Genomic DNA, 24727 nt, shown 5'->3' on the forward strand with positions numbered 1-24727 from the left:
TGCCTGGAGTGAAACCTTTCATTTGATTATTTGTAAAATGAATCTTAATGAAATACATGCTAAACATACATATCTTTACTATTTGACTCTCCGCACAAATCATGCTAGACATCACTCCAGGGAAGGGAACAGATAATGTAAGGATATAAAGGAAATGGTTTTAGTGTTAGGAAAAAGCGTTGGTGTTAGCATTAGTTGATAAAGTGAGAGGAATGTCATAAAAGAGCTGGGGGGAGAAAGAAGAGATTGGAAAGCTGGAAGAGGTAGGTGAAAGGCTGGGCTCCTTCGTCTCCACCAAGACAGGGATGCCTTGTTGGTAAGCTCTGCACCTTCATCTTTTGGAGAGGAATACCTGAGATAGCATTTTGCTAGCACTGTTATCAGATATGAGCGCTATTGCAGAAAGGGTGTTTATCAAAAACAATTCCAAATCTCATATAGAAAATAGAATCATAGAATCATCCAGGTTGGAAAACACCTCTAAGATCATCTAGTCCAGTCCCATCTGTCACCTTATTAGAAGTTTTCAACTTTGTGAAACTGTCTCAGTGAAAGTTGTTGGCAGGGCTCTTAAACAGGCAAGTGTTTGACTTTGATAGGCACCTTTTAATGTGACACAGATCCTACTCCCACTCCACCTAGGTCTCCCACAAAAAGTTATTTACAACAGAAGCCATTTTATATCTCATGGTATATCTCTACTTCCTTTGGCAGTGTGAGAAAAATCTCAATTAATTTTCTTCAGACAGGATCTTCTGCAAAGCTATTTTATTTGTGATTGGAATGGCGGAAGTCCTGTCAATTAAGAGTGCATTTTAGTAAACAAATCATAACCTTTTATTCCCTATTACCCGACGCCTGATCACCTCCCCTGTTTCCTCATTGACTGAGTACTACAGGCTCACAAGCTACTCAACACTCCTCTATAGCATATATGTACGATTTTCCTTTCTTTCTTTCTTTCTTTTTTTTTTTTTTTTTCCAACCCTTTAATTTCTCCTTTCTTATGTTTTGAGAATTTGTGATCTTTGTTTTACTATTCTCACACTGCTCATCCTATTTTTCTCAAGCTTCTACCTTGTTCTGGAACAGTGAGGGGCCTTCTACTGTCCACTTACCTACTTTGCATTTCTCCTTGTTATGACTCCACAACTACCTTTGAATACAGAAAACTAGTTCTCTACTGCAAAAACACAACTTAGTTTCTCACAGCAGCCTTTTCACACACTCACTCACAACGGAAGTCTGTACTCTCTCTGTCTCCAAATCCTAACCCTAACTCTGAACTTTCTGTGAAACAAAACAATTTGTGGACTTTGACTGATTCCAAAGTGCTGCCCATACAGCAGGGCCCCACGTGCCCCAAGGCTCCAAGAGCCCTGCTGGCATATCACAGTGGGACTGGCTCTGGTCTGCACTCAGCTCACAACCACAAGATGTGTGCTGCTGTGTCCCCAACCCCAAAGGCACATCCTTTGAAAGTCCCTTCACAGTCACACTAACAATGGGAGTCTGTGTTTTCTCTCTCTCCAAACCCTAAGCCTAACTCTAGACAGTGCCCACGTCCAACACACACCGCACACAGCACTTCCATGAAATGCTGCTTGCAGTGGAAGCAATTTATTTAGTAGCCCTTGATTTCCTTTGGCAGCCTTTTAATGAAATTGCTCACAATGGGAGTCTGGACTTTCTCTGTCTCTCTCTAAACCCTAACCCTAGCCCTAGACATTGCCTAGATCCAAGAAACATTTCACCTAGTGCTCCCAAGAAAAATTGCTCGCAACAGAACCTTTTGGTAGCCCTCCACTTGCTTTGGCAGCACTCTCACAACTTCAGTCTCAAGGGGAGTCTGTGCTTCCTTTCTTTCCAAACATAAGGACAGGGCTAAGACAGCTCCCAGGTCAAACATTCGTCCTAGCAAGAGCTCCCATGAAAAAGTGTTCCCATCTGAAGCATTTGGTAGCCCTCAACTTCCTTTGGCAGCCCTTTCACAACCTTAGTCCTAGAGAGAGTTTGACCTTTCTCTCTCAAAACCTTAATCCTAACCCTAGGCAGTGCCCTAGTCAACACCCTCTTCCAATACCCACCCCACCTAGGCTCCCATAAAATAGTGCTCACAACAGAAACCTCTTGATAGTCCTTGACCTTCTTTGGCAGAATTTTCACAAACCCACTCAAAAAGGGAATCTAGCTTAGAGCTTGGGGATATGATTTAGCGGAGGACTGTTAGTGTTAGCTCAGAGGTTGGACTCGATGATCTTGAGGTCTCTTCCAACCTAGAAATTCTGCGATTCTGTAAATATTAATTCGGAGAAGTTTTAGCATCTTCCCCATCTCAGTAGCACATATGAAGCAAGGAGTGTTGCCTACATATTCATTCTTAATCCATCGCTCTCTAATTTCTAATCCCATGTTTCACAACGAGGAGCAGCCCAACGATCAAGCGCAGCAAGGACCTGGGCCAGCACCCCGGAGCCCATGTGGGCACGCCTCGGGACGGAGCAGCCCACCTGACCCTGCGGGGACTCTGGAACGCCCCCCCACCGTGGCCCTCCCCTCCTCTGCTCGCTCTGCACTATGGCAGCTTCCACCGTCCCAAACTGCCCATGCTGTCTCTCTCCAGGTGCCCACACAGGTTCCGAGGGAGCCTTCAGACCGCCTCCCTGGTAAGGCAGCTTGTGCTGACGGGCCTGCTTCAGTGCCCCGCGTCTCTTGCTGGGGGAGCAAGCTCTCCTTTTCTGAGAAGAACTTGCTTCTTATTTCCAACCTGAACCTTCCCTGGCAAGGCCTGACAACCACCACCATAAGAGAACAGATGTTTTACTAAGACACACTGAGAAAAGCAGGGATGGAAAGTCAGTTGTCGGGGTGGGAGTCTTCTTCCTGAGAGGAGTCCATTCTCCTGTCCACGTTGGCTTTCATGCGAGCTGCCAGGCGGGAGAACCTCCGTCCTGCTGATGTGCCCTCCAGGCTGTAGAGGTGCCCCAGTAAGGAGAGGCAGCGGGTCTGCTGAAGCATCCAGGCTAGCTTCTTCCTCCTGACACACAAGAGAAACTGCTGAGCCCAGAGGCGCGGCTGTAGAGCACCAAACCAGACTGGGCAGGGGAAAGTGGGGTGGCAGCTGAGACACGTACACCTCCTCAGAGGAAGGGAGCTGGTGCTGGAAGGGCTGCAGGCACGGAAGTGGGCAAATGAAGAAGTGCTGCCAGGGGCAGCCAACCGCTACAGAGGGTGTGCTGGCACTACAGCACGGGGGGGGGGAAGTGATGCCAGGCACCAGCAGGAGAAGGACTATCGCAACTCTGAGCCTTCTCCTCATCATGCCCTTCCCCCCCCCAACCTTAACCCAACCCCATCCCATCCCTTGAGGTCACTGCCTTCCTTCCCCTGTTAAGCCCGTCCTCCCTGTTCACATCTCTTCTCTGTTCCCAGCCACCCCAGCCTCATCCGAAACGTGCCAGCAGGTGCATCCCTCGGCACAAGCTGCTTTCTACGCAAAGGCCCAGGGACTGCACAGGGGGGCAGCGTGAGGCTGCACTGGCCCCTGTTTGACCCACATGTCGTGCTTTAATGCCTCGGTCTTGCTAATGAGCTATGGCACAGCTTAGGCGTGGCCTGAAGTCCAGGCAGGCCTGGGCCTGAATGCCTGGCACCAGAATACTCTTCCTTTCCCACGCTCTCCCTTCTGCTGCTTACCGAGCCTCTAGCAGAAGAGAGGGTGTTCTTCTGTTTGTGGCACAAAGAGCACCCTGAAACCTTTCCCACAGAGACTTGACAAAGGCTCCGGCGCGTGTCTGAGGGAATCGCTTTTTCAGAAGGCTCAGCGCCTGCCTGGTCGTTTTCTTGGCCAGCCCCACGCGTCCTAGATTACAGCAGACCTGCACAGGAAGAGGAAGCCATGCAGACATGGACCGCTTTCCCAAGCCTCTCCTCCTGCAGAGGCTGCAGAAATGTATAAGGGGCTGGCCATAGCAGGGACACCCCCTGCAAGAAGGGCGTCACCCTGCCGCTTTACCTCCGCTTTGAGGCTGAAGAAGGTCGCCTCCTCAAAGCAGTCTAACACAGTTGCTGTCTTCACCATGGAGTTCCTCAGGACCTCCGCTTCGTTGAGCTTCATAAGGGCCTTTGAGCAAGCACACAGGCAGCAGGTGAGCATCGGTGCAGAGCCCCCAGCTAGCTCCACCCTTCCCTCTTGCCTCCTGTGGCACCTGCCTTAGGAGGGCCCGCATCTCCCCATGTGATCCCTGCCCTAGCACAGTGCCCCGTGGGCTCAGAGCTCAGGCACCAAGGGAGCCTTCAGACTGCCTCCCAGGTACTGCAGCTTGTGCTGACGGGCCTGCTTCAGTGCCCCGCGTCTCTTGCTGTGGGAGAGGCAAAGCGCAGGAAACAGTCCGGCTCTGCCCCCACTGTTTCTTTTGGGAGGCCCCTCAGCGGGCGTGTCCTGTTGCAGTGGACTCCAGGTGCAATGCGTGCTGGCAAGCAGGGTCACTCACCATGTAGCTGTTGGAGACGTGCAGGTAGGCAGCCGCACACTCCAGCAGGTAGTAGAAGGCTCGGGAAGCATTGCCTGTTGCCACATAGTGGCGAGCCAAAGGCATAAACACTGATTCAATGACGGCTTCGCATTTGCAGGAACACTCGCCACCGTCCTTCTCTTTGGTCCTGCTGGGCTGCGCACTTGTCCATTTGCCCTCTGGTGGAAACCGCTCTGACGCTCTGGTCAGAGGCAGGTTGCCAGGAAAAGAAGAGAGCAAAGAGCAGATGAGCATCACCTGAGATGACCCTGCTCTCCCTACGGGTAGCAACAAACCCCTATTTCCTGCTGTCTCATCCCAGCTCCCACCCCACAGCCAGCCTCCTCCTCCCAGAGCTGGAGTCCCAGCCAGCAGCCAAATGGCAGAGCTCCATCTGTCTCCTCTGGAGCTCGCTCGTTTCCACAATCATCAGAACCTTGTCTCCTCACCTGAACTCCTCCTCCGAGAAAGCCTGCTGCGGCTGCAGGGCATTTGCACTACCTGGGAAGAAGAGAGCGTGTCAAGGGACTCCCCACATAGCCCGGGCTAAGAGCTGCAGGCTTGCAAGGGTCCTGTCGAGCAGACCCAGGGCACAAGAGCTGTGGTGATCGTCCTTGTCCCCTGGCTTATCCCTGGTGTTGGGGACCCGGTGGGCCCCAGCCTGCATGGGCCTGGACTTCCAGAGGGAGGGGGCTCCGCTGCACGGCACACAGCCTACCTTCAGGGGTGTGAGTCCTGTCCTTCTTCAGGTGTTCTCCAGCGAGCACCAAGGCCTCCCAGCTGTGCCAGTCATCCTCGTCAGCAGAGCCCCGGCAGTTTTCCCCATCCTGGGGACTGGGGACGGCGAAGCGGTGGAAGGCCACAAAGTCCCCTCCGTGGCAGCTCCGGCATTTGTGCGCGTGCTTCTTCAGGAAGGCAGCACACTTGCGCTGCGTGCTGGCCCTCTGTCTCTTGGGCCACAGCTCGTAGGCTGCCTCCTGCAGCAGCGGGGCACAGAAGGCCAGAACGCCAGCCTGCTGCTCCGTGGTCTCCTTGCTTGTAGACGGCCTCTCCACCCCTGCAAGGCAATGGATGGTGGCCTCAGCCAGAGTGGTAGAGACATTCCCAACAGCCGCTGGGAATTTCCCTCTGCACAAAGCTGGTGGGGGAAGGCCTCCTTCAGCTACAGCGCTCCTGGGTCTACGTTACTGCCACCACTTACCGCTCCCTGCCTGCTGAGAGGTGGCCGGCCCCTCTCGAGCATCTTGGATGTCTCTGGGCACCCCTGTGTCCTTCAGCCACTTAAGGATGTTGTCGCTCACCAGCATGTCCAACAAATAATTCATCTGCTGCCTGGTGCAACTGGGAAGGATGTGAGCCAGCAGCTGGGTGGTGAACACTGGCCCTATGATGGCTGCAAACTTCAAAACCATCTGCTTCTGCAGCGTGATCCGGTCCAGCTCAGCCAGTGCAATATCTGTCAAGAAGAAGCAAATCGTCTCTCTCTTTTGAGTCCCGGAGCCTGAGCTTGGGGAGGCTGGACGGTTCCACCACAGGAAACAGGGTAGACTTTGGCCTCTCTTCCTCAGGATGGCACCTGGTGGGCAATTGGAGCCCAGGGGAATGTCTTCAAGATGGCTCCACTCCTCTTGCAACCACAGGCCACAAGGCCCAGGGATAAGAGCTCCTCCACCACGGATGGGGAGGGCACGATCCTGCGGGTACATGCGACCCGTGATGCGACCTACCGGAGCTGAACTAGGCTGATGCCCAGCTGCGCACACAGAGAGCAGAGAGCGCTTTCACCACCTCAGAGCTGGACTTGGAGCTCCCCACAACTGCTGTGGGCCTCACAGCCGGCCCACAGCCCGGAGGGGGACATCTGTGTCCTTAAGCACAGAGCTCTGTCTGCTCAGACCAGAGTCGCCTTCCTGGCAGGGCCCCCCAGGCTGAGAGGGTGCTTCTGCAGCATGCTGATGCCCAGCCCCTCTCTCACATGCACCCCAGGAAAGGACCCCAGCACAGCCGCGAACTCAGCCCCTCACCTTTCAAGGCAGCCGGCAGCACGGTGGTCTCCAGGCTGACATCTGCTCTGACGGTGCAGACCCTGCCACTGTTATTCCCAGCACTGGAGCTTGAGGTGGCTGAGACAATGGGTGAAGCCTCGACTGCAGAAGCTGGGAAGAGAGAGAGAGAGAGAGCATGAACAAGGTGGGGCAAGTCCAACCTGTCACGGTTGGGTGCGCTTCATGGCCCGCACCGAATGCGGTCAGTGAGCAGGGCAAACCGGTTTCCACTGCAATGGTTTTGTCTGCATTGCCCTTGCAACTCTTTTTCTGCCTTTGGACCAGCTGCCCAGCTGTACTGAACGAATATCCCGCAACAGAACGCAGCGGTTGCTACCTTTGACAGCGCTCCCTCCCACAGCCAGGGAAATTGCCAGTGATAATCCAAAAGGCAAAGCCCATGCAGGCTGTCCCCAGGGCAACAGCACTCTGCTTGGCATTGCTCTTGCCATTACTGCTCTTGCGTTACTGCCAAGCTCCTCAGTTCCCAGCGCCTTTGCGGGCATTTCTGGTTTTGGATTACACTTTCCCAGGTCTGACCCTCTCCTGCAGAAGGGCTTTCTTCTCGAGGGAGCTGGTGGCTTGCCAAGGTGACAGCAAGGTGTGCAGGAGCCCACACCTCAGCCAGATCAAGTTCTGTCCTGCTGCCAGATCGGACTCTGCCCAGACTCACTGGAAAGCCACAGGACACGGTCGTGTGTGTGTGTGTGTGGGGGGGGTGACGTGCAACAGCATCTAGCCAGTCCGCAACAAGAGTGCTTACCGATCAAGCCCTCCCAGTTGTCCTCTACTATTTTGTCCTGCCTCCCAGTGCTGAACAAGAGCATGTTGTTGCGATGCAGGCAGCGCAGCAGTTCCTCACAGTAATATGGGATGCCAGAGCTTCTTTGGATCAGGAACCTGGGCAGGAGCAGACCCAGCAGTGACCAACACCAGGGAAGTATGGTGCAACACAGTTCTGATGGGCGGGTGGCGAGTCACTCAGGCCTCACAGGGTAACCAGCCTCTTTGTCACAGCTACGTCTCACTTCAGAAGGGGGCGGTCCTCCCACTGGCTTGGGCGTTTGGGACCCCTGACCCTACACTGTTTGCTGGAGTCCATGGGGAAATGGTCGTGGGCAATGTCCAAAGCACAACACAGCAAGCCTGATCTTCCCTGTCCTCAGGAGCCCAGATCTGCTCTGGCAGCTGGCTGGACCCCTGCTCCTGGGAATCCCTACTGCAGCCTGGCTACATTGGTCAAAGCCTTTTTCACACCTCAGCCACGCTGAGGCTTGGGTACCCATCTCCCTCTGCTCTCCTCTCTCCTCTTCTCTCCCTTTTCCTCCCTGCCTTGCCCTCCCTCCTCTACAACAGCAAAGGGCTGTCACTGCCCACGTGCTGCGTCCTGGGAGCTGCCTATTTTTAGCTCACACCTGCTGTGGTGAGTCTTAAGGAGAAACCCAGGTCCTTGCTGGAGTCAAGGATGCTGCCAGAAGGCCCCGTGCTTCCTTTCCTGCGGGGCGACTTCCTTCCGTGGCAGCATAGGTCCAACCCCTCCGGAAGAGCTCCGTGGCCTGCAACATACCTTGCTAGATCCCTGGGGATGCTGACCACTCCAAGGTCCTGGCAGACTTTCTGCACCACAGCTGCAGGTTTCAGCTCTTCCAGATGAAGACAGCTGATTCTCTGGGACGTTGTGCTGTCTGCTGCAGCTTTGAAAAAGCTCTCCGTTCTCTCATGGCCAGGAGCTAAGCTCATCACCATAAAGAGCGTGACGCTTTGGAGCACGGGCCACATGACAGTCCAGGAGGCAGGGTCGATGAAGTGGGCGTTGTCGATGACAAATATGCCAAATTCTCCTCCAAGGGTCTGAAAAAAGCAGATGGATCTGTGTGGAGTCTGGCGGATTCTCAAGCATCCTCTAGGGGAGGAGATGCAGCCTCTCTCTCCGGAGACGGAGAATACTCAGAAGTCTCTCCCCAGCCGCTTCCCTCTTCAGAAGCTTACTGGCTTTTCATTTCTGCGAGACTTTAAGGCCTCCTGGAACATCACTTGCCCTTCTGAAGAAGGGAGCTTGGGCAAAGGAATGCAGAAGGCGTCAATCCTCCTCCAGGGCACATACCCTCCAACTTAACAGGAGGCGAGCTACGACGAGGCATATGGGGAGGGTGTGAGAGGGGCTTCTGGGAGGAGGGGCTCCTGGGCCCTGAAGGGCGGTGACCCTGGCACATCGTCCTGCTGCCCACTCAGGCTGTTCTGATGTGGAGCCTGCAGCGGGCAGGGTTGTTTTCTTTCTCTGACCCAGGTAGGAGGAGGAACGCTCACCTTCTGTGGCACTTTCCTACAAGTCTTCTGCAACTCCCTTTTCCTTTGAAGGTCATGCATCTTGCAAACCTCGTCTGAGATGGCAAACTGGACAGGAAAGCAGAGTCAGAAAGAAACATCATCCTGGGACCAGGCATGCCTATCCACCAAGCTAGACGGCAGAGCAAAGCGCCTCTGCTTTTGCATGAGGTCAGCGCAAGCCTCTCTTCACTGGCCTTTCCAGGGCGCTGACCAAGACACCTGGCACATGCACAGGACATGAAGTCACCACAGACAAGGAGCCTCCCTGGACCCAGGAATCAGAACGGGGTGCTATGAGCACTGCAACTCCCAGCCCAGCAGAACACCCAAACAACCACCAGACTACCTCAGGAGGCCTCCCTCTCGCTCTCACCTTGACGAGGAAAATGTTGTTGAGGAGGCAGTAACTGCTCTCTTCTATCGCCCCTTGGAGCTTGGCCTGAAGGGTGCGCTGCCGGTCCTCGCACGTTTCACCCGCCTGCAGTCCCAGGGCCCTGGCCACCAGCATACAGACGGCAGAGAAGGGCTGCCTCATGTTGGCCTTGGTCAGTTCCATGGTGACAACCCTGCGGTGCAAAAGCAAAAGGCAGTTGAGCTGCAGAAAAGGCCCCCAGTAGCCCACGCCTGCCAAGACAGGAGAGTTAGAGACTCACGCTGCCTGGTTCTTACTGCAAAGGAACGCAGGGTGCACAGTCCCGGGGGTGTGGGCGGAGGGCCAGGCACAGGGCAGAGGCATCGCAGTCTTCCACGAACGTCAGGGGACGGGCATGGGAAGGGTCTCAAAAAACCCACTTACCTGTGCCCAGTGGCCTGGCCCAGAAAGGCCAGCTCAGTAAGTAAGTGGCTCTTTCCAGAGCCCAGAATGCCTGCGTACGCCAGGATGCGCGGCTGTCCCAAAGTCTCATAGGCCTTCAAGCTGCGTTCAAAGAGGTCAATCTCCACCTCCCGACCTGTGAAGACCAACCAGGAAACAAGCTGTTGCAGCATGCTGAAAAGCAGGGCAGCATTCCCTTTTGCTGGCACGGCGGCTTCCCTCCACCACGTCAGCAAGCCTGCCTACACCCAGGCCTCCTTCCAAGCCCCTCATCTCAGAGCCGCCTGCCTGCTGGCCACACGGCGCAGCTCCTAGGAGCTCTTTCCCCTCTGCTTCTCCTCCCACAGGCAATGAGATTCAGCCAGCTGGACGCAGCTCCCCACACTGATCCAGCCCAAGACTGGAGGGCACACTTTGAGGCACTGCAGGCAGCTGCGCCCAAAAGGCATGCCAAACATCTCACTGCACCCTGAGCCCCAGAGCTCTTGCCAGCACCCTGTAGCTAAGGTGGCGTCTTCGGGCCTGTTGTGGTTTTGGCTGCGATACAGCTCCTTGTCTTCACAGGAGCTTGGAGTGTGCTGTGATGTGGTGGACTTGCCACCAAAGGAACGCCGAGAACACACTGAACTCTTGCCGAGCAGTGCTGGCACAGTGTCAAGGCCTCTGCAGTTTCTCATGCTGCCCCACCAGCCAGCAGGCTAGAGGAGGGAGGAAGGGAGCGAGCGGCTGTGTGGGGCTCAGCTGCCTACCGGGGTTAACCTCCAGCAAGGTGCACTGCTTTGGGCAAAGGGAAGCAGCTGGGGTTCTGAAGAGCGAGGACTTCTCTACCTACCCAGCAAGGGGCCATAGTCCGACCTCTTCTTGGTAAGACCCATGTCAAAGATGCTAGAAGCGGGAGAAGACAAAACATGAGTTTCACTTAGTTGTTCAGAAGCCAGGGAATATAGAGCCTGCTGTGTTAGGGGAGGAGACCCGCCGCAGGTAACTGCTTTTCTTTCCAGCAGCATGCTGTCCGGAGCATGCTCCCCGGCCAACGTTCGAGTGGACATGCCAGGACAGCTTCAAGCACGAAGAAGGCCAGCAGCCATGGCGGGACAGCAGAAGGTGTTGGGAGTCCCTCGCCAGAGGCCAAAACCAAAGAAAGCCCAGATGCGGCAAAGAAGCCAGGGTGTGCTGTTGGCTAGTAGACTGCTCTGCCACCCTGGACAAGCAAAAGAAGCCTCTTGGAAAGGAGGACCTGTGTCACTTAGTGGCTCAGGACACCAAGCACCTGGCACCTTTGGCTCAAGTCTTTTGATAGTTTTCAAGAGACAGCAACGTTAACATCCAAAAGGTCCTCCAACCCTGGCCCGGAGGGACAGCTGAGAACTGAGCAGGCAGACAGGAGGAAGAGTGGCCCAGTGGCCCACCTTTCCCCAAGGCGACATGACTGACCCAAAGCTTCCTGCGCAGAAGGAGCTGGGAAAAAATTCCTCCTTGCATCAGAATGACCTCTGCCTTAGCCTTGCACATAGTGGAGCAAACACAGGGCAGGGAGGGAGCCCAGCGGAAAGCCGCTTGGACAAAGCCTGCATGGCTAGCGTGCGTCTCCAAAGCCAGGACAACCTTCTGCACCCCACTGGCGTCACTTGCAGCTCTCTTAGCAGCAGGAGACACAAGGGCAGAAAGGCACAAAGCAGACCCATGCCAGGCCTTTGGATCTTCTTGGCCACAGGGAAGGGATGTCTGTGGGAGGCCAGGCTGGTCTCTTGCTGCACAGCTCCTCTTTACCGGTCAAGGTTGCACCCTTGGCTTCCCCTTGTGGCCCCATCCAGATGGCTCGGAAGACACTCACCACTTGTCGGTGATCCCCACATATTGATAGATAGCGCCGGGATCTGTAACACCTTTCAACTTTGTCTTCGGCAACTCCTTGAAGAGGTAACTGGGCAGGCGAGAGGCCTTGTAGGTGTCTTCATCACAGGACACCAGCCTGGGGTAGTGCACCATCAAGCGGGCACCCAAATTCACCTTATGGCCAATCACTGCCATGGAGAGAGAACACATTGACATGGTTAGGAAAGCAGCCTTGCCCCACCCTTTAAGGCCAAGGGCTACTTCCCCTTGTTGTCCATAGGTGCATGCTTAGTGCACTGCACCAATGAGCACACACAGCAAAGATCTTTTAATTAATTCATTATATAAATATATATATATATTATAATTAAATATTTTATTATATAACTCTGCAGAGTCAGGTGCTTGGCGATCTTCCGCAAAGCCAGCACACCTCTGACTTGAATCACCGTTACTTGTACACAGCAAACTTGTGAAAGCTATCTCTTTGGGTACTTCTGATTGGCTATTACAGCTCACCTAACTTATGTCTCCTGAGTTTGCACATTACAGAGAAAGAGTGGGGGCTGGGGAAGTGGGGACACATCAAATCCCACATTAGCATACGTTAGCATTTTGATGGGTACGATTTTTAATACGTTTATGACCCTTAATGAGCAAAAGGTTACTACAGATTAGTCTGGAGCTGTTGTTCTCCTCCTTGTTTTCACCTTTTGTCCCTTATCTCCCTGGCTGCTGCTAGCTCAAGGCTACCTGTCTCTCTGTTCCCTTATTCTCTCACCTAAAAGACTATACAAGCTATAGAAATACTACACAAGCTACAGGACTCTCTATATTCTTCAAGGTTTCCTTGTTTTTCCCAGCTTTGGGACTACACCCTCAGGCACAGGTCAACCCCGCAGCAGGGCAAGCTGACCCAGCGGGAACCGCAAGTCTCTGAGCCCATTCTCCCACCTCAGGTCGAGACCTGTGACATCTGGGCCGCTCTCGGCAGGCTGTAGCATATGTGCTTGCCCCAGCCTTCCCATCTCTTCATGACTGATGTGTGTGTGACAGGTGTGCTTAAGCACACCCACGCCAGCCTCCCACTCTTCAGACTAAGGTGCGGTACCTGTATGTTCAGCCCTCTCCGGATGGCCACAGAGGCCGTAGAACATCGTCCCGCTGGTGACCCCAATAGACATTGCCCTGGCACACAGGGAGAGAAGTGCAAATTCAGTGGTGCCCCAGGCGCAGTCCTGCTCGCCCCGCTCTGCCACTTCCCACGTCTCCCCTTGGCACCAACCAGGGACACCTGCTGTCCCACAGCCGGTGTGTGCCTCGGGGACTTGGAGAGCTCGGGGCACCACACACAAGGGACGTGGGGAGGGTGCACGCAAGACGGCTTGGACCCTTCCCCTGAGGCCCGATGGCTGTGACCTGCAGCAGGCCACAGCCCCTCTCACTAGTGGAGGAAAGCAGGTGCTACCCACAGAGCACCTACAATGCCAGCGACTTTGAGATTAGGCCAGAGCCCTGTTCCTGGCAGGCTGTGCTTGGAGGGACTGCGCCTGGCTGCCGTGAGCTAAGCCCAGGGGCCACCTGCTGCCTCTCAGGGTGCTGCCTCAATCCTGCCAGGGACAAAGGAGGCCAAGCCAGGAGGCCACGTCTCTTGCTGGTCAGCCCCCTTGCGCTGTCCCAGGCAGCACGCATGCCCTGCAACACCGCCACACACTCACTCAAGTTTCCTCAATGATCTGGAGCACGTGCTGAAGATCTGAAGAGCGCTGTCCAAGGCACGGGTGCTCTCGTCACGCAGCTTTGCTCCAGACATTCCGAACACACAGAGGAATGTACAGCCCTGCAGAGGACAGATGCAACACATCTGGTTACAGTGCCTATGGCCAGCAGCTAATGCCGTTCCATTGCAGTCGCCAGGGAGACCAGTAGAGCTGCAGGTCAACACAAAGCCACAGAGGACTGATCCCACCAGCAAGGCAGAGCTGCTCCTCAGTCCCTCTCCACTAAACAGACACAGGCCACCCTCTGGGGGTGGGATTGCTCCCCCACGCTCACCTTATCAAACAGAAGGCTTTTGTTGATTTCACCCTTGTGAGGACTGATGATTGTTGAAATCATCCTGTTGGCATCACGGAGGCCCCTCTGAAGATCCAGTAACCTGGCCTCTGCAGAAAACTGCAGCTGGATAAAGAGGCTGGTGACTGGCCGTAGCTCAGACCACAGGTGCAGCGGCATATCCACGTCCAGCTGGAAGTGAAGAGCACGACAGCTTTGCCAGCCTGTTCTCCCGGCGGTTCCTCTGGGCCCGTGCCACGTACCGAGGGAGAGCAGGCATGTTGGCAATACCAGGTACTACTGGAGGAAGGGTAAGTCCCCTGCTCGGTGCCAATCGCAGGCCAGCCTGCGGCAGGCAGGTCATAGCAGAGTCATAGCACAAACGACAGAGGGGAATGTTCCAGCAACACTGCATCTTGTGGCAAGTACGGATGCGAGGGGCGACCCTCTGGCACATCCCAGGGACTTGAGCAGACTCGCCCCCTTGTCCTCGCCTCGTGCCCACAGCACGTCCAGAGCAAGAGTCATGGAAAAGACAGAGGCAAGTCCACCTCCTGCCACCCGTGCCTCTTTGAGGAGCAGCACAAAATGGGCAGTTGCCTGGCACGTGCAGCACCAGTAAGCCTGGCATCAGGTCCCCTGGGTTCCCGCCCCAGGGTGCTTTTTCTTCCATTTGTCTGTTTTCACGAGAGCTCCACCCATGCAATGCACACCTTCTTCTGCCCTCCCAAAATGCAGCCTCCAGCAGCAGTGGCCTTACCTTCCTGAGAGGAGCTGCTGGTATGTACTTCTGCATCTCTGCTGCCACTTTAGGACCATTGGACACGAGAAAAGCTGGCCTTAGGTGCCCTAAGGGAAGCAAACGCAAGCCTTCACTGGCAAGACGGGACTACAAGGGGGTTGAAAGACGGGGCTGGCACTGGGCAAAGCAGAGCAAAGATTCTTTGGCGTTTCCTCCTGCTCCCCTCTGCAGCTGCTTGGCCAGAGCCATCCCCTGGAAGGAGGGGATGGCAGCGACAGCCTCAGCTGAAGCACAGGAGGGACAAAGGCACGAATGCTGACTGAAAGGTGGAAGAGGGCAGGGGGAGTTCCTCCCTGGAACTCTGAAGCAGGCAGGCCCCATTTTTCCAGCCAGTCTCAGAACACGGTGAAGCAGGGACTCACCTATCCTTTCCAAACGCTGCATCTTCGCGTGTTGCTCAAACTGGCCTGCAGCATCTTGGCGTTCTGATCCAGACATGTGCTCCATCCTCTGAACCTGCAGACATGCAGAACAAAAGTACTGCCGCTGGCCTCCCCAAGGAGCCCCGGGAGACACAGCCCGCCCCTCCACTCTCACTTTCCAGAGAAGGGCAGAACCTCTTGGTGCAGCAAGCCCACCTCTCTGGATTTTCAGCTGGGACAGAAGTGCCTCTTCAGAAGGACCAGAGCCACGCAGGCATCACCCAAGCATGCCCCAGCTCTCCAGGACAGCTGCGCGACCCACGGGGGACATTGCTGGTGGGGCCCACACCCTTCCTGTGCTTCCCTTGGCCAGTCACACCAAGCAAGCACTACCCAGAGCTACCCCTGAGGTGGAAGGGCAACTGCTTCAGCTCTCTACCAACCCTTACAGCTACAACTCTCTCCACGTCCAGCGCCTCAGCCTTCTGGCATCTGCCTCCTTCCCTCTCAGGTGCAGGTCTTCAGAGAGGCTCTAGAGGCCAACCTGTCCACCTACCTTCAGAACCCGTTTGCCACCAAGAAGCCTGGTCTGGATCTTTTCCTGCTCACACAGCTTCCAGCAGGTGGGCGAGACAATCACTTCACTTTTAACCGCAAGGTTTTGGGCGTTCATAACTTCCTCCAGGGCCTGGCTGCAGATGAAGTACTGCTGATGGTACCTGTCTCCAGCAGCCAGTACGGTCATTTGCCCTGCGGAGATCCCTGGGGAGAGAGCAAGAAGCAGCATTGACACCGGGGAGCAGAAGCAGTCAGCAGCACTGGAGAGTGCCAGGGCTGTGCACGTGGCACAGCTGACCCTGCAGCGCCCATACCTATCTTCAGGTGGAGCTTCTGACCCACGTGTGTGTCACGACTGCCATGCTTCTTCTGGATTTGTTGGCAACACTGCAGCACCAGGCTGATGGTCTGAGGCAGCTGAGCTTCTGATGCTCTCCACAGCACCAGCACAGCATCCCCTGGGGAAAGTGAGGGGAAGGGGAAGGCTCTCCTGCGGGACAGCAGCAAGTGGCCAGCCGGCGTGCAGAGGAGGACGGGCTTGTGGGAGGGCATCCTCCTGAAGGACAGCACCCTGGCCACAGGGACCCCTCCCCTCTGCCAGACCAGCCACAGCACCAGCCAGGGCAGCAGGGCAAGAGGGTGGGTGGCCGGGGGACCCTCTGCCCAGCACTCCTCCGCAGCTGCAGCAGCCCAGGGACACCACCGGAGGGATTGCTGCGTGGCCAGAGAGCTGCTCCATCAGGCCAGAGCACAGAGCAAGCGGCTCCCGCGGGAAACACTGCACAGCAGCAGGACATGGAAGCAGCCTCCTCCTAAGGACATACCTCCAAACTTCAGGATGTCTCCTCCGAAATCCAGCACAACTGTGGAGAAAGAAGGGAAGGCAGAGTTATGGGGCGCCTTCTTCCGGAATCCGTGGGGCAAGCCACCTGTAGCCACAGCCCTGGCCCCTGTACAGCGAGTTGGGAGGCCACACAAGCACAGTACGGTGCAAGCTGGAAGGCACCTCTGGAGAGTATCTGCTCCAGTCTCGCACCCCGTCTCCACTCAAGCCGAGCCACTCAGAGCCACCTGCCCGGGGCCACGTCCAGACGCCTGGTGAAGATCTCTGAGCGGGGACACTTGCAAATGCTGCCAAAGTGGTGGCCACCACATGCTCACGGTCAGAGACGTCCCCCAGGATAAGGGGCTCAGGAGGGCCACACACAGATGTCAGTGCGAGCCTCCCTAGGTCACTGGCACGCTGGCACTCACTGGATGCCCCCAGCCTGCCTGCGGTCCTAATGGCACCAAAGCGGTGTTCCATCGTGGAACTGGAACGGTCTCTCTGCAAGCACAGAGACAGATGCTGAGAAAGCAGGTGTCCCCTTGCTCATACGATCAGAGAATGATCTAGGCTGGAAAAGGCCTTCAAGATCATCAAGTCTGACCATCCACCTAGCCTACTGAGTCCCCATCACTAAACCATCTACCTTAGTGCCATGTCCACACATCTCTTAAATAGCTGCAGGGACTGGGACTCCATCGCTTAACTGGGCAGGCTGCTCCAGTGCTCAACCACAACCTCCTTGAAGAAATTCTTCCCAGTACCCAACCCAAGCACAGCCTGCCCCAAATCGAGAGCCTTTCCTCATGGCCTCTCTCTTGTCACCTGAGAAAAGAGACCGACTGCCTCTGCGCTGCAGCCTCCTTGCAGGGAGGTGGGAAGCGCAATGAGGTCTCCCCTCAGCCTCCTCTCCTCCAGACTAAACAACCACAATGCCCTCAGCTGCTCCTCGTAACTCTTGTTTTCTAAACCCTTCAGCAGCTTTGATGATCTTCTCTGTACACACGCAAGCAACTCAGACATCCTTCTCGTGGTCAGGGGCTCCGAACTGAATGCAATATTCGAGGTGTGGGCTCACCACTGCCGTGTCCAAGAGCTATCACTTCCCTAGCCCTGCTGGCCACACTAGTTCTCATGCAGGCCAGAATGCCATCGGCCTTTCTAGAGACCTGGGCACGCTGCTTGCACATGTTCAGCTGGCCGCCAAGCAGCAACCCCACATCCTTTTCTACTGGGCCCATTTCCAGCCACCCTTCCCCCAGGCCTATGTGGCTGCATTAGGTTGCTGTGTGCCAAGCGCAGGACCCACCACTTAGCCTGGTTCAGTGGCATGCGACTGGACTTGGCCCAGCCTACCTCAGCAAAGCCTTCCCACCCTCAAGCCAGTCAACCGTCCCGCCTAACTTGGAATTGTCTGCAAACTTACTGATGGAGGGTGCATTCAATCCCCTCCTCCCTCCTAGTCACTGATGAAAATGTTAAACAAAAAAGGCCCTGGTAGAGTGCCCTGGAGAAGGCCACTGGTGTCCAGACACCAACTGGATTGAACCTGGATTGAACTCCGCTTGCTAGGACTCCTTAAGCCCAGCCGTCCAGCCACTTCTTTACCCAGCAAACAGTATGTCTGCCCAAGCCCTGAGCAGCCAGTCTCTCTGGGAGAATACTGTGGGCAGCAGTGTCAAACGCTTTATAAAAAGCCAGGCAGACAATGACCAGAGCCTCTCCCTCCTCTACCAAGTGGGTCACCTTGTCGTAGGAGATCAGGGTAGTCAGGAGGCACCTAGCCTTCAAAATCCCGCGCCAGCTGCTTCTGATCCCTCCATTGGAGGCATGTGCCATGTCACAGCACTCAGGATCACCTGCTCCGTAACCTGCCCTGATACTGACATCAGGCTGACGGGCCTGTAATTCCCTGCAAAGTCCTTCCAGCCCTTCCTGTTGCCTGGAGGCACGTCTGCCAGCCTGCAGTCCACTGGGGCCTCCCTCATCCCAGTGGGCAGCAGAAGAGACCTGCTGCGCTCCTCCCTTGCCACGGGAGCCCCACGGCTCCCACTGTCCCCCCAGGCCACAGTGAGCTCCACAGCCCTTCCAAGGAGGCAGGAGCAGCTGGTGCAGCAAGGCTGCCTCTGCCCTCCGCAAGCAACCTCAGGGCCCCATATACAACAGCCTGGCAGCATGGCTCTTACCCTCCAAAACGTCGCTCATGTAGTCATTGAGTGTTTGTGCCAGCTCATCAGCACCTCTGTCTGTGCCGCTCTGCTGGACACACTTCTCTGACAAAGAAGTGAAACCTGCAGGAAGAACAGGCAGAAATCAGGACATGTCTACGTGGGCCACAGGGCCTGGCAGCCAGTCCCATGCTGCCAAGCCTAAGCGCCTGTCAGTCGCTGCATCGCAAGAGAAGCCAATCCGTGCTCTCTTTAGCCATCACAGCAGGAGTCCTCAAGAGCGACAAGATAGCTGTGCCATCTACGGGCCAGGGCCCCCGAGGGCCTGGTGTGTCCCAATGGCTCGTTTCCGGGGAGGCTCTACCGTGCCCAACCCACCTGAAAAATCCGCTAAGAACAGCACTCCCACGATAAGCCTGGGGATCTGGCTGTCCCAGGTGAAGTCCTCAGAAAGAAGATTGGGGAGGAGCACGCTCCCGTTCTCCATCTCAGAGTACGGGTACTTCCCCTCCCAGGCAGATGCTATGGTCAGTGCCCTGTGGTACCGGGGTACCTCAGCAGAAGACAACCATGCCCAGCTGGGAGGGAGGAGATGAAGACCCCTCAGCACCGGACGGTGCAGTGAGCCTGGGGCCTTCTTGAAGGACAGTTTGGTCTCTGCCACCATGGGTCATCACAATCACCTGGTTGGTAGGTGATGACCTGGTTCATAGGTCATCGCTTAGTGGCTGCCCTCCAGCAACACGGTGGGCTAACAGTGCCATCCTCCATAGATCAATGCCTGCTGAGCAGCAGCCGCTGTGACCCCGTACAAATGTATAGAGCTACTTCTTCCAATGAGGTTATTAAAAAAAAAGGAAAAAAAGTACAAATAGGATTAAGACTGGAAGAGGGTAAAGAACATTCATATATTCATGACAACATTCACCACCAGAACCTTCCAGAATGGTTGCTCAGTTCTTCTGTTCTGGGGGGGTGGTTAGGGGCTGGTGGCAGGGAATGCAGGCTGCTGGTCAGTTAAGTCAGCGGACCACTGACACAACCAGAATGAAGAATGCTAACACATAAATAAAATTCAGAAATTATTCTATTCTGGCTAGAAAAGTTGTTTCATGTTGCTCCATCCATCCAAGAGGAAAGGTTGAAAACAACAGTGGCAACGTGAAGTTTAAGAGAAGAAGAGATAAGGAGTGAAGGATGGAGGATGAGGATGGTAACATAAGCAGCAAACGGTGGTTAGTAATTAACCTCTTAGAAGATCACTAGAAAAGAGATATTTAAGTAGGAGATTTGTTTTGTTTTGAAAACACTGGCTTGTGCTTTTAAGGGTCACCGATTACCTGAACTGTTTGCAAGGTCACTGCTTGAAAACTGGAAAACTTGTTCAATAAAATTAACAATTCTGTATATTGAAAATTGTTATAAATGGCTCAGGATTCAAATTAGGATTACATAAAAAAATAGGATTTATTGAAAGAATATAAAGGAATAGAGGTAAGCAAACAGCGCTGGGTGCACCGGGAGTCTCCGCTCCACCAGGACGCACACCAGTTACATCAAGCAGCTGATTTTTATGCTCCTAGACTAATACATATTCATTACTACTTCTAAAAAAAATAGATTATTAAAATTAGCTTCCGGGGTGCAGTCCCTCCTACTGGAGCATGCGCAGTCTCCTCTGGGGTCTCTTCTGGGGGTCTCTAGGAGTCTTTCATGCTGAAGGCTCGTAGTCTTCCTCTCCCCCTTTGTACTTCCTGGGCACCATGCCAAGTTTATAGAACATCCTCTTCAAGTCTTGTCTCCCAGCCGTCCTTCAGCTTCTTTCTCCTTCCTCTTTATCTCTCGGCCCCCCCTAACCAGATACCAAAGATCCACATAGTATCCCATAACAGTCACTAGTTGTTATCAGTTGTTCTGAAACTCCCAGACACACGAGTAATTAAAACATTCTTCCCCAGCCATTCACAGACACATCTATAGCAGTGTTAGAAATAGAAGTCCGGAATAACAAAAGCAAACAGGTTCATAAATTTAAGAAGTGATAAATTGACTAGAATGAGGGGGAGACTGGGACACACTGCATCTGTGGTTCAAGAATTAAATTGCCAGTGCAGGGCCCAGAGGCAGACAGGATTCAAACAGAATTGTTCTTTATGGACACGAATTGTTAAAACATTCCTCACAAAAATGGTATGGTTTAAATATTAAACTTCATAAATGTTCTAATTTGTGTATTACATTTATGAATCCAGTAGTTCTTAACTGAAAACAACCAAATGTTTTAATTAAGGTTTAATAGGAAATAAATGCATTTCAACTTTCCAAACTCGTTTTTCAGCAATTTTAGCCTACTGTAATTCCAATTACTTGATTCAAATCATGCTTCAGTCTGGTGTAACAACAAAATCAAGTTTAACTTTCATTATTCCATTATTGCCTAACATTTTCCCAGAGTAAACGTAATTTAGATGGATATAAAAGACACCGCATGTAACCAGCACAAAAACAGTCACTTCATTTTAAATGTGCATAAAAAAAACACAACAACAAACCACACAGAAACCCAAACACATGAATGGTTAACTTTTTGTTCCCTTTTTCTCAGACAAAACCTTTGTCTTACTTTGGAGAGCAATGTCTTGATATCTGAAGGAGCTCCCTCCTTGAAGTCATCCATTCCTAGAGTCAAAACGATCAGTAATTCATCTACTCACAAGCATCTTTTCTGCTCTGCTTCCACAAATTATGTCTCATCTCAGAGCAGAGCCATGCTACTCTACCATGTTATTATACCTTCAGCTGGGATTTACATGGCTGGGATTGGTGTGCTTTTAGACCAGCAAAGATCATTCAATACATTCGTTTGACCTCCTGCGTGCTACAAACCACAGAGTTTCACCTCAACATTCCCACATCAACCCTGCAGCTCCCAGTTCAGCTATTTTATGGTTTATGATTATATATATTGTAACTATATATAGTTACAATTCCAAGGACAGCTTGCAACATAATTATTCAATTCAAATTACAAATAGGTTCTCGGGCCCCCATACTACCTCATTCAAGTTCCAGGTAGCTGGTCCATAATGCTGTATGATTCTTTCAGGAGGCCATTCATTCTCTCCCCATTCTTGGGCACTACGCCCAGCTAAGGAAGCATCAATAGATCGTTTTACTCTATTCAGATAAAAACAAACAAACAAAAAACTCTTTTCAGCTGGAATTAGCTCAAACCTTTCTTTACATAGAAAGAAAAATCTAGGAGCGTAACAGAATGACACCAGGCAGAATGACAACTCCCAGAGGGAAGCCCTACAGTGACAGCGAGTCAGAACAGATGATCTGTGGCCACCCCAGGGACAGACTCAAATGCCATGACCTGCGACTGAAAGTGACCGCCAGAACTGGGATGATGGACGCATAGAATGCTTGCCTTTAAGACAAGAGACCGGAAGGATGGGCAGTGCAAACCCCTTAAGAATAACACTTCAGAAATGAATTCCCAAGCCTGAGCTCCTGGTGAAGCCCAGATGACTTCCACAACAGCGACAATGGAAACAGACACTATCTGAAACCAAATATGCACAAGACCCAAAACGCATCTGCTCTTTAAGCTGTGACTGCAAGACAAGAAGTGCTTGGATCAGCCCTATGATCACAGAATCACAGAATTGATGACGAAACAAGCATTTAGGACCTTTAGTGTGGCTACCAAGTTGCCCATCTAATCTGTCCAGTGGAAGAAGGCGATGAGGATATCAAAACCTGAGGAGCGCGTAACATATAAGGATCATATCAGGAAACATTCGATACAAAATAAAAGTTACACGCACGGAAGAAGTGATCCCTTTAAGCTCCGACTGCAAGACAAGAGGTGCTCAGCTCCCAGTTGAACATCAGCGTTATTCCGATGAGGTCAAGTGTTCAATACCCTCAGGATGGCTTCCCCAGGGCCTGCCGAGCACCAAGAGCAACAGCACAGCACAGACAACAAGCTGGGACTGCCCTGCCTGGCACGTGTTCACGCTGTACGTGACAGAACTCCCCACACATCATCTCTGCCTGACCTGATCAATCCTGAAAGGCCCCATCCGCTGCAATGACTTACAAGCACAGACCCTTGCCCTATGGGTCCATTCACAACCCCAACTCAAACATAGCACTTGCCCCCCCAGCTTAGCTTGGGAATGCTGGGAGGCAGGTTCCATCCTCATCAAGGAACACAAAGGCTAGCCAGGACACTGCTTCAAGCCTAAGGCTCCTCTTCACCTGCAGAAATAAAGTGCCATCAGGCACCAGCACGCCAGCCAAACTTCTTCCAGGGAAGCACCCTCCTCAGAAACAAAACAGTAGTCAACTGACCTGCTCTGCTACTGAAATCAGATAGACACCCCCTAGACAACTCCCTGCCTCCCCCTGCCAACACCCGAGATTTGCCCCTGAACTTAATTCTCAGGGCTCAGAATCCATCCTCAATGTGGACCACAGAGACCAGCTAGGATGTTCCCAGTACCTTCTTCATCCCTGGAAAAGAGGAGTCACCCAGAGGTGGACCAATAGACTACCAAACCAAAAACAATGCCCGTTTTCCAACTTTTCTCCACTCACCTTCCCAACCCACACCCAGCGCTTCCATTCACTGTGCCAAGCCAAGCCCGCGGGGCTTAGATCAAGGAGAAAGAACAGACAAACGTGACAATCCATAAAACGGTCTATACCCACTCCTCTTCTTTCATCCCCTACCGCAAGAGCCAAGAAGCCCCAGACCCGTGTTCCCCAGCCCAGTATCACCGCTTCGCCCACCTAACACCCCAAAGAGATGCACCTCCAGCATTTCAGGAACTAGAACTGCTGACGTCTGGCGCGCCTCAGAAACGTGGCAGGAGACGTACTCTGCTGTCGCAAGGTAGTTTGCCCAACAGGCAAAGCAGACTAACACAGTCCACTGACCAACTCAGGGCCCACACTGCTGTCCACTCACCCTCGTGCTTCGTTCAAGTTTCCGTGCCCATGCCCTGGGCTACAAGAAACAAAGAGAGAAGGTCATGCCCACGATGGACACGCAAACAGTACAGCTTCTTGCAGAGGACTCAAACACAGAGACCAGAGCCAGAAAAAAAAAAACACACCCTCAAGTCCACAAATGCCAAAAAGCCATGAATGCACAGCAGTCCCAGCAGGGGTAATTACAGACTTATCCTTTACAGATGAAAACGGTGACCCTGCTCAGCCTCTTCGTACTACTGCGCTTATGCAGTCGAGCCCCTTGCAATGCGTGCTGAAGCTCTTTGTGAATCCTCTGGACAGTGACACAAATGGCTTGATATATCTAAAGATTGAAATGTAACGCCAAAAAAAGGAACCGTACCCCATGATTTCCCAAAAACAAGTTAGCCAGCAACCGCTCCTAAGCATCCCTCTTCTAAGTGAATTCCAAGCTCTTAAAATCTAGAAGGATGCAAGGTCTAAAGACTCAACAGCCAGCAAAACCACAGGCAAAAGCTGTAGAAATATAACAAACTGTCCCTAACCCTGAACAAGATTACACCTTACATGCCTACTGCTGCTGGTTTCAGATACGTGCTTACACAGGGAGCTTTGACAATACCTTTCTCCTAAACCCTGCTCCCTCACTTTGCCACCAAGGTTGTAACTTTGATAATATTTGACATACAGGCAAAGACTCACAGTAAGCCCTGTAATCCTGCAAAAATCCTGAGGGACCCAGAACCACTAAGCAAACACACAAACTAACATTATTGTCCTATCCATGAACATGCCATAACAATGACTCACCTGAGAAAGAACTGCATGCAATAAAGGCACCTGGTACTATATCAGTTGCTTTACTCTACCAGATCCTACTAGTTGCTACCTTAAAAAGATGTGCGTACCGCTCTCTACTTGGAAACGTATCAGTCCGTAGGCTCTGACCCACCTAAAGAGCCCTGCAACTGACTGAAGGAAAAACAAAGCACTTACCCCAAAGAGCAGCCCAGGCAGAAGGAGCTCTCTGATGGCATACCTGGGGCTCATATACCGTTTGGCCGTGCCCAGCACCCAAGCCCAATCACCTGGGAAAGGGAAGGGGCAAAGCACAAGAAAGTAGAAAGAGAGCAGAAGGAGAAGCAGCAGCTGGCGTGTTTTTGTTTGTTTGTTTGTTTTTAATCTGATTTAGCTCAACAGCGAGCGGAGTGCAGACAAGAGAATCGGGCTGTTTCTAGAAGCAACGTTCCGCTTGCTTAGGCTGCAGCTTTTAATCTTGAAAGGACAATATGACCAAGCAAGTAACTGGATTTTTTTCAACTGAAATTAGCTCAAACCTTTCTTTACATAGAAAGAAAAATCCAGGAGCATTAAAAAAAAAAAAAAAAAAAAGCACAACATGCCAAAGAAAAACAATTCAATGTAATAATATC

General features: G+C 53.0%; 1 protein-coding gene across 1 annotated transcript; it reads right to left on the bottom strand.

Moving 5' to 3' along the window:
- On the bottom strand, nucleotides 1-24297 carry LOC311427669 (adenylate cyclase type 10-like). The gene is made up of 25 exons (XM_084505210.1): nucleotides 24291-24297; nucleotides 18327-18431; nucleotides 16139-16177; nucleotides 15629-15772; nucleotides 15313-15518; nucleotides 14757-14850; nucleotides 14353-14441; nucleotides 13593-13784; nucleotides 13256-13377; nucleotides 12649-12725; nucleotides 11536-11725; nucleotides 10534-10586; nucleotides 9684-9837; nucleotides 9261-9453; nucleotides 8867-8953; nucleotides 8127-8410; nucleotides 7323-7459; nucleotides 6539-6670; nucleotides 5716-5970; nucleotides 5233-5571; nucleotides 4964-5015; nucleotides 4494-4716; nucleotides 4016-4123; nucleotides 3697-3878; nucleotides 1-3037 (listed from the first exon to the last, which is right to left on the bottom strand). Exons 2-25 carry the CDS (start codon nucleotides 18343-18345, stop codon nucleotides 2857-2859), a joined length of 3552 nt encoding a protein of 1183 aa, XP_084361336.1. The 5' UTR covers nucleotides 18346-18431; nucleotides 24291-24297; the 3' UTR covers nucleotides 1-2856.
- Nucleotides 24298-24727: the final 430 nt, after the last annotated feature.

This window comes from Aythya ferina, assembly GCF_964211825.1.
Source record: "Aythya ferina genome assembly, chromosome: Z".
Taxonomy (NCBI): Eukaryota; Metazoa; Chordata; class Aves; order Anseriformes; family Anatidae; genus Aythya; species Aythya ferina.